The sequence below is a fragment of the Myotis brandtii genome, unplaced genomic scaffold, assembly GCF_000412655.1.
Source record: "Myotis brandtii unplaced genomic scaffold, ASM41265v1 scaffold247, whole genome shotgun sequence".
NCBI classification, from domain to species: Eukaryota; Metazoa; Chordata; class Mammalia; order Chiroptera; family Vespertilionidae; genus Myotis; species Myotis brandtii.
Genome location: NW_005359352.1, coordinates 310,985 through 320,510, shown reverse-complemented (window position 1 = coordinate 320,510; position 9,526 = coordinate 310,985). Strand labels below are relative to the sequence as shown.

Below are 9,526 nucleotides of genomic sequence, written 5' to 3'. Positions count from 1 at the left end.
ACGAGGCTGCAGGAACCCCAGCGGAAGCCACGTGGAGCAGCCGCCGCCCCCGCCCCCGCTGTGCACGCCACCATCTTGTGACGGTGTTACGGTTGAGGGTCGATTTGCATATTACCTCTTTATTATATAGAATATTTGGGGTATATATATACCAGGGCACACAGGCTATTGCTGAAAGTCCTTTATTTATGTCATAATGACGTTGCAATATAATAGTGGTTTTGGAGACTATTATGAGTGATTTACTTATAATAACTCATGGTTGATAATGATGCAGTTGATATCTGTGTAATTGCTCCAGATTTTACAAAGGTAACATAAATCAACATTCAAAGTGGATAATTTTATAACTATTCGTGTACAGGTGGGGTCCCTCGGCCGGGCAGGCGATCACAGCCGGCCAGCCAGGGAGGGACCGTGGGAGGTTGGCCGGCCAGCCGGGGAAGGACCGCAGGAGGTTGGCTGGCCAGGGAGGTACTACAGGAGGGCTCCAGGGCATGTCCAGCCCGTCTCACCCAGTCCCGATAGGACGGACCCCAGCAGCAAGCTAACCTACCGGTTGGAGCAACTGCCCCCTGGTGGTCAGTGCACATCATAGTGACTGGTCAGTTCAAGGGCCGACGCTCTATCCACTGAGCCAAACCAGCTAGGGAAAGGGCCAAAAGAGTTAACAGTAGTCCTAGCTCAGTGGCAGTGGTCGGCAAACTCATTAGTCAACAGAGCCAAATATCAACAGTACAACGATTGAAATTTCTTTTGAGAGCCAAATTTTTTAAACTTAAACTATATAGGTAGGTACATTGTTATTAACTTAATTAGGGTACTCCTAAGCTGGCCTTTGCTAAAAATGTCCTCCATCTGATTGAGGTACGTTCGCTGAGGTTGACCCCTTCCAACTCTCCCATCCACACTCGTCTTGTATACTTGTTTCGTCTATCTCCTTTCTGAAAACCGACTTCTGCGCATGGGCCACAAAGTTTCAATCGCACTGTACGTGCGCACCGGCACGTGGTATTTTGTGGAAGAGTCACACTCAAGGGGCCAAAGAGCCGCATGTGGCTCGCGAGCCGCGGTTTGGGACCACTGTCCTAGCTGGTTTGGCTCAGTGGACAGAGCATCCACCTGCGGACTGAAGGGTCCCAGGTTCGATCTGGTCAAGGGCACATGCCCGGGTTGCAGGCTCAATCCCCATGCAGGAGGCAGCCAATCCATGATTCTCTCATCACTGATGTTTCTTTCTCCCCCTTAAAAAAAGAGTTAACAGTGGTTTCATCTCAGCTGATGGAATTCTGGGTGATTTGTATTTTCTACAGCTAATAAGTATTTCTTTTTTTAAAATATATTTTTATTGATTTCAGAGAGGAAGGGAGAGGGAGAGAGACAGAAACATCAATGATGACAGAGAATCATTGATTGGCTGCCTCCTGCATGGGGATTGAGCCTGCAACCCGGGCATGTGCCCTTGACCGGAATCAAACCTGGGACCTTTCAGTCCACAGGCCGACACTCTATACACTGAGCCAAAGCGGCTAGGGCTAATATGTATTTCTTTAAAAAAAAAATTTTTTTTAAGTAGATAAAACATTCGTACATGTAACTAGAGACATGCATGGAAAATCCTAAAGTGACCTAGATCTCTTGAAACATTTTTAGACAAAAGCTTTTGAAATCATTCTAAATAATAGGAAAAGGTTTCAACTTTCCTCAAATAAAAGTAATTAGGATAAAATATAAATATCCACTGAAAATAATTTGACACAAATTTTCCAACATCCCCAAATGTTTCCAATTATCAATGCATTCTACCTAATCCTAAATAATTTAGAATGTTGAGAGTAAGAATGCATTCATATACTAATTTGTGTAGTTTTAAATAAAACAACCATCAGGAAAAAATTTAATGTCACCTAACACTTTTCTTAAGAACAAGTGGAGTAGGCAATATCACAAAACTAGCTAAATATAAGGTTCCCAAATGCCAAAAATAAGATATGACTTCAAAAATAAAAATGCTAAAAATATTTCTACTGCTAACCATGAAAACTTTCTTATACCTCCTCCAAATAAACAATCATATAAGTAATCCTATATAATAAAGAGCTAATATGCTAATTAGACCGAACAGCCGGACGACATTCCAGACAAAGCCGAGGCTGCGAGGGCCGGCCAAGGCTGCAAGGGCTGGCCAAGGCAGCCAGGGCAGCAAGGGCTCAGCCCCTTGCACGAATTTCATGCATCGGGCCTCTAGTTCCTAATATTTATGCATTATGTTTTCAAAAGGTTAATTTAGAACTATTTTTAGAACTTAGACCACAGTTTCGTTTTGAAACTATTATACTGACCAGGTCAAAATAAAAGCTCTTTGAATGCAGGTGCCTTGTGTGAGCACCTATATCAGTGATGGCGAACCTATGACACGCGTGTCAGAGATGACACGCGAACTCATTTTTTTGGTTGATTTTTCTTTGTTAAATGGCATTTAAATATATAAAATAAATATCAAAAATATAAGTCTTTGTTTTACTATGGTTGCAGATATCAAAAAATTTCTATATGTGACACGGCACCAGAGTTAAGTTAGGGTTTTTCAAAATGCTGACACGCCGAGCTCAAAAGATTCGCCATCACTGACCTATATAATGTACTGCTAGCACTTAAAATGGTACCTGACATTCAATAAACATGTGAATCAATTAACCAAAGGAATATTTGAAGAACAATGTATATTCTATTAATAGAGATGAAAGCCATATTTACCTTAAGAAAACCTTGGCAAGGCTAGAATTTCTAACCTTCTTTTTCAAAGTAAAGAGGGTTATATCCAAGATAAATTAGTAAAAAAAAAACACAAAACTAAAAAACAAACAAGGAAGCATTTATACTGTGGTCAAAAGGGTTGATGTCACTGAATGTCATCCCAACATCTATATATATAAAAGGCTAATATGCAAAGTGTCCCATCGGGAGTTCCACGGGGAGACTGAGAGTTTGATTGCTCGCTATGACATGCACTGACCACCAGGAGGCAGCGTGGAATGAAGGAAGGCCCCAATCGGCCCTGATCACCAGCCAGGCCTAGGGACCCTACCCATGCACGAATTTCATGCACCGGGCCTCTAGTACCTATAGCTTTTATGGGATGAGTTATGTATTGTTTTCCCCCCCTCCACCACCACCAAGGTCATATTTTGAAGGCCTAACCTGCAGTACCTCAGAATGTGACTGTGTCTGAACATTCAAGGAAAATTGTTCTTTCATCCATAATTACTATTAAGCAATCTATTCCTGAGTTCTTCAAATCCCACTATAGGTCATTACTCTGGTTAAATTTCACTTCTATCTAGCCAATTATCTCCCCAACTGATGACTTCTGGATTTGGGCTCATCATCTAAAATTATTTCAGGTTTAGCTCATTTGCAAAATTATTCAACATTCCACCACTGCCTCCATAAAATTTATTAATAAAATATTTAATAAGAGAGTAGAGAACCCTAGAACCTGTCCCTGGGGAATCTCTGTCCAAGGTACCATTCATGTCTTCATCAGGCTCATTAGAATACAGCTATTTAATTAGTATAAAGCTGCCTACCCATATGCTTATTAACATTTCTCCTTAACATCCTCATGTATGTCAGACTTTTTCAAATCTATTACAGATACATATTACAGCTATTACACTACTCTGATCTATAAATTCAATAAATATATCAAAGAAAGAGGTAATAAAAGGGAAGAAAAAGACAAACATTAGTCTGTCATTACTTGTTCCTAGAGAAACCTGGGCTGGTACATAGTAATCACAGCTTTTCTCAGTGCTCAGTCAAGAAGAATAAAACACTATTGAGTAAAATACAGAATTTGAGTTCATAATTAAACTGTAAGGACACAGAGAAGTTTCATACACAGGTGATAGAAACAGGAATATTATTATAGTTTCTCATTTAATACTATAAATGAAATATTTATTACAAACATTTACAATATTTCTAGTTGGTACCACTTTGACTTGTAAAGATAAATTTCAGTTATTAAAGTGTCTTTGCTGGGCTTCTCATATATCTGAATAAACCTTAGTTAATTAAGCAGAGATGCTATTAATCTGAACACATAAATAAAACACAGTAGTTCTGGTGGAATATTCACTAGGAGATCATGTGTGAAGCCTTCTTCTAAATCTCATTGTTTCAGAGCTAGTAAGAGACCTGGTGTTTACAGCACAACTAGAGGCCCGGTGCACGAATTCGTGCACGGATGGGGCCCTTCGGGTGGCCTGCGGGGACTGGGATCCAGCTCATGCCTCCAGGCTCGCAGCCCTAGCTCGTGCCCCCAGTCTCGCAGCCCTGCCTGGCACCCTGCCGTGGCCTGGTGCTGCCACCTCACCTGCTCCACCATCCTGCCTACAGGACGATTGGTCAGGGCCAGGCCCCCCCGCCCAGCTCCCTCAGCACCTGGGAGCCAGGTGGCGGCCTTGCCCCCCACCGCTGGTTGCCATTTGTGGGGCAATCAGCGGGGCGATCAGGCCCCCGCTCGCACCCGCCTTGGCCTGGCGCCACTCGCTCATCTACTCCACCATCCCGCCATAGTCCCGCTCTCATCAGGGCCCATCGGGGCTGGCAGTGCCTCCACTGCCGCCCATTGCCAGTGCCACGTCGCCAACAACAGCCATGGTCTGCTTCGCCCCCTGGTGGTCAGCGCACATCATAGCAAGTGGCCAAACTCCCGGTCGAACAATTTGCATATTAGGCTTTTATTATATAGGACTGCCTCCTTTTATAGATGAACACACTGAGGCTCTCAGAGATGGAATGACTTGACCAACCTCAGAAAGCTAACTCTGGCCTGGCTGGGCAAAGAAATAGATCTACTCCAGGGTTACTGATAATGCTTCACAAACTATGTTGTCAAAATAATAAGAACAATACTAATATTTTCTTACCAACTGGACTTCGCCAAAAGCACCTCTTCCAATAACTTTTACAACCTCGTAGTCTTCTGCCTTCATCTGCAAACCTCTGATTTTTTTCACAATTTTCTCATCTACAATAAAAAGGTCACCATATTTGTAATATTAATCATCACATTTATAAACAATATTTTAAAATAATCAGCATATTTGTAAACAAATTTTTATTCCAAGAAATTTGGCTTAGTTTTCAGCTATATCTGTCAGTTTTTAAAGGTTGCTATTTAAAAATCTAAGATACATATTAACTTCATGTCAAAGAATCAAAACGCTATGGTTTATTAACATACATAAACAAACACTACTACCAAAAAGTAGCAGTTAAGCTATTCTGTTTCTGACTCTGTTGCTTGGCAAGTTAGATGACAGCTGAAACAGTAATGACCCAAGCGATCCTGAGTGCATTCTAAGTCATGAAAGAAAGTTGCTATAAAATTACTTGCAGGGCTAATCTTAGCAATGAATTTTTGGAAGCCTACTTCTTTAGTAACCACATATTATAGATATGGTAACTATAGACAAGATTGTGGAATTAGGAAAACAGTCCAGTCTCTGACAACTCCAAATTAAAGAGCTTATTGTGTTGATATAAAATATGTATTAGTTATTTTAAAAATTTCTTATTCTTAGAATTCAACTTCATTTACACCTTCACATCAACATCAATACCAACAAAATATTAAGAGTTACCACTTATATGGCAATAATTATTACATTATCTTTCACTAACTAGATTGAAATGTCTACATTTATGCAAACATAAAGCTCACTAAGTCTTCCGGATAATGTAGAGGTCTTAGTGTTGTTAATATTAATTTAAAACTTCTCTTGAAACTGCCATAAATAACCTGTCCTGAAAACCACTAGTCTTAATAATTTATACAAAATCTTGAACTTTACCTACATTATATGCTACAATTGGTCCTGCAGTTTTGCTTTGAAAATAAAGAATATTAGTATTTAGCCCAGCCGGTGTGGTTCAGTGGTTGAGCATCGACCTACGAACCAGGAGGTCACAGTTCAATTCTCAGTCAGGGCACATGCCCAGCTTTCAGGCTCGACTCTCAGTGTGGGGTGTGCAGGAGGCAGCCGATCAATGATTCTCTCTCCAATGATTCTCTCTCATCACTGATGTTTCTTTCTCTCTCTCTCTCTCTCTCCCCCTTCCTCTCTGAAATCAATAAAAGTATATTAAAGTGGCAAGCTAAAAATTACTTAAGTTTAATAAGTCAATAAGTTTATATGGACTTTAATAATGTTAATCAAACATAAATCTCTCATCAAAGTATAGTCATGGGATCAAATATGAAGTTTAACATACTTACATCTATTTAAGAAATTATCTATATTCTTGTTTTTCCTCAAAGCAGGAAAATCCAAATCAAGGACCAAGGAATTTAAGCCATCCTATTTAATAAAAAATTTAAAAAGGAAAAAGAAAATTGTTACAATTTCCAAGCATTTAAAAAAAAAGGTCTTTACATTTTATCATATGTTATTCTCGCTGAATAAATGTCAACCCATTTTGATATGAAACTGCAAAGTGGATCAATATCTAACATCTTTAACTGATTTCCTAACTTGGTCAAAGACTATTAAGATTGACCCTAACATGTTTTCCTTTGTTCTTTTAGCCAAAAGAAACAGGTATTTTAAAATATGCACCCACTATTATTTTTGTTGGTTAGATGTCTTTTCTCTTCAAATGCCCAGTAAAATTTCACCAAGCTTTTGACTTTAAGAAATATACCCAGACTAAGGAAGTTGCCATTCACTCAACAATCATTAATTTTGTGCCTAGTGCAAAGAATAGAAAATTCAAAAATAAGTAATACACCAACTATCCTTACCTTCAGGAAACTCAGCCTCAAAACTAAATTTCCCATAAAAATATGAAAACAGGATGATGCATTTTTCAGATTTCTATTTTCTTCTTTAAGTTTTCTATATTTTTCAGACTTTCTACAAGAATGCATTAAATTGCCCCATCAGCGTGGCTCAGTGGTTGAATGTTGACCTATGAACCAGGAGGAAACGGTTTGGTTCCCCGTCAGGGCACATGCCCAGATTGCGGGCTCAATCCAAAGTGTGGGGCATGCAGGAGGCAGCCAATCAATGATTCTCTCTCATCATTGATGTTTCTATCTCTCTCTCCCTCTCCCATCCTCTCTGAAATCAATAAAAAAATATTTTTAAAACACATTAAATTTATAATCAAAATAGGAAAAAGCGTATACATATAACTTGGTGGGGGTGAAAAAAACTAAGAAACAAATTACTCAGTGGATGTGCTTGTGTAGGAATCCATGTTTCTAAAGCACTATCGTATATATTGTCTCATCCTCAAGTAACTCTGAGGAGGGCAGGATAAAATATATTCATTTTAAAAATAAACAAAATAAGGCTTAGATTAAGTGACTTAGACTTGCCCAAGGTCATGCTATTAGGAAATGACTGGCAGGATACTACCTAAATCTTAAAAGGTCCAATATACTTAATTCATCTCCCTAGTCTCAATGACCCGACTAACACCAACGGGAGCTTGGAAGGGTAAAGAAGTAAGCTGGAGGATTGCAGGAAAAAACAACAACACAACAATAAATAGACCTTTTAGGGGTCTGGGTTGGGGGAAAATCACATGCAAAACTTAGAAAGGTAACGGGTCTTTAAGTTACTAGTTCTAGAAGAACTGCACATACTATATATATTTTTAATTTATTTTTATTGATTTCAGAGAGGAAGGGAGAGGAAGAGAGAGATAGAAACACCAATGATGAGAGAGAATCACTGATCGGCTGCCTCCTGCAAGCTCCCTACTGGGGATCAAGCCACAACCTGGGCATGTGCTCTGGACCGGAATCAAACCTGGGACCCTTCTGTCCACAGGCCGACACTCTATCCACTGAGCCAAACCGGCTAGGGCTGCACATAGTATATTTTACCATTCAGTTATACTTCATAAATTTTTCATTCTTTAAAAAATGTCAATACTTTATAAAAACATTCTTTAAAAACAGAATGGCAAAGGTACTAACAATAAACTATAAATATTTTCAATTGCAATTAAAATGATTTAGACACATAAAACAATCTCTAGATTCTCCTTAACTGAAAGAAAAATACATTAAAAGTAATAAATATCCAACTTCCAGTCAAGTTAAGATTGTTAATTCATTTTGAGGCTATCTCCCACCCGATGCCCACAATTCCCATCTCCATAACAGCTGAACTGCTTTTCAAAGATTCCAGCATTTTATCATACCAGGATATTTTTAAGTACCAAATAGCAATATATCTTTAGTGGTATAATTTTGATATTTTAAAAAATTTTAAATGTGAAATCCAAAACATTTATATTTTTAGATATATCCATATTTATACTCTGTATTAAATTTTCAAATCAAAGAAAGGTGCTTTCATGTGAAAAGCATTCTTCTATGCCTCCATTAATCTCCAGAGGAAGAAAAATTTAAATTGATAAGGCATAAGCTATTATTACAAGAATTAATATTAATAAAATTACATGGTCTCAGTATTTTGATATTACAATAATGACACAGTTCACCGGCATCATTTTCTTAAGCCAAGTGGTTTCAACATCCATATTTTAAGGACATTGGTGGCAAGGTCTGTTTATACTGTGCTCCATCAAAGAGGCACTCCAGAGAAGACTGGATTACTTAAAAGAAAAATTTTGAGCCAAAGGGAGGGGGGAAAAAAAGAAAAAGAAAAATGGCTTTTACTGAAAAGTCTATTAGTAAGTAAGGATGTTGAGGATGATGCCGACCATCAACACAAAACAACATTTGCTTATTATCTCTGTGTGTGGGGAGGGAGGAAGCCACTTTGACAATAGAGCTGTTCTGGCCTTTTTTTAATTTTGAAAGTAAAATAAACAGATGAACAAAGTTTTATTTACTAGTGCTTTGTTTACAGAAGGTAAAACAACTTGGTTACATTTCTACAACATTACAAAACACAGTCCTCCAAACCAGTTTCCAGTCAATTGTTCAGATCATTAAACCAATAGAACCTTCTCTTTCATTTTATAACTAGAAGTCTGCCCGTATGATTTCCACCCACCAGAACCTAATTGTAGAAAACCATTTTCCACAAGTTGTGAAGTTAAATTTCAGTTTTTTCTACAAAAAGTCCCTCAAATAAGATCAATCACTCAACAAATGTTGGTTATTATTATTTCCATTATTTTCAATATTACCTAAATACAAACTTTGCATTTAAAGATTAAGTAATTAAAGAGATGTAGAGTTTAAAGGGTTTTTAATTTAACTTTAACATCTAAATCTATCAGCACATCTTTGATACTAACAGATTAAGCCAAAACCCATTTCCTCACTAATTTAATGTGTTCCATAAAGAAAACTATTGAGGAAACCAAGATGGCGGCATAGGTAAACACCGGAGTTTGCTGCCTCGCACAACCACTTCAAAAATACAACTAAAAGACTGAACGGACATCACCCAGAACCACAGGAAGGCTGGCTGAGTGGAAATTCTACAACTAGAAGTAAAGAGAAAAGCATACCGAGACTCAGAGGAGG

The 9,526-nt window shown here is 38.3% G+C and overlaps 1 protein-coding gene across 1 annotated transcript in view; it reads right to left on the bottom strand.

Annotated features, from left to right (window-relative positions):
• The window catches only part of ROCK2 (Rho-associated, coiled-coil containing protein kinase 2), a 62,937-nt gene extending 56,023 nt beyond the window's left edge, over window positions 1-6,914 (bottom strand). Inside the window, exons 1-3 of the mRNA XM_014540548.1 lie at window positions 6,815-6,914; window positions 6,290-6,371; window positions 4,938-5,038 (exon numbers count right to left, since the gene is read on the bottom strand). Coding sequence (XP_014396034.1) covers window positions 4,938-5,038; window positions 6,290-6,371; window positions 6,815-6,850 — 219 coding nt within the window. The 5' untranslated portion in view covers window positions 6,851-6,914. The remainder of the gene's footprint in view (window positions 1-4,937; window positions 5,039-6,289; window positions 6,372-6,814) is intronic.
• Between the last annotated feature and the right edge of the window lie 2,612 nt (window positions 6,915-9,526).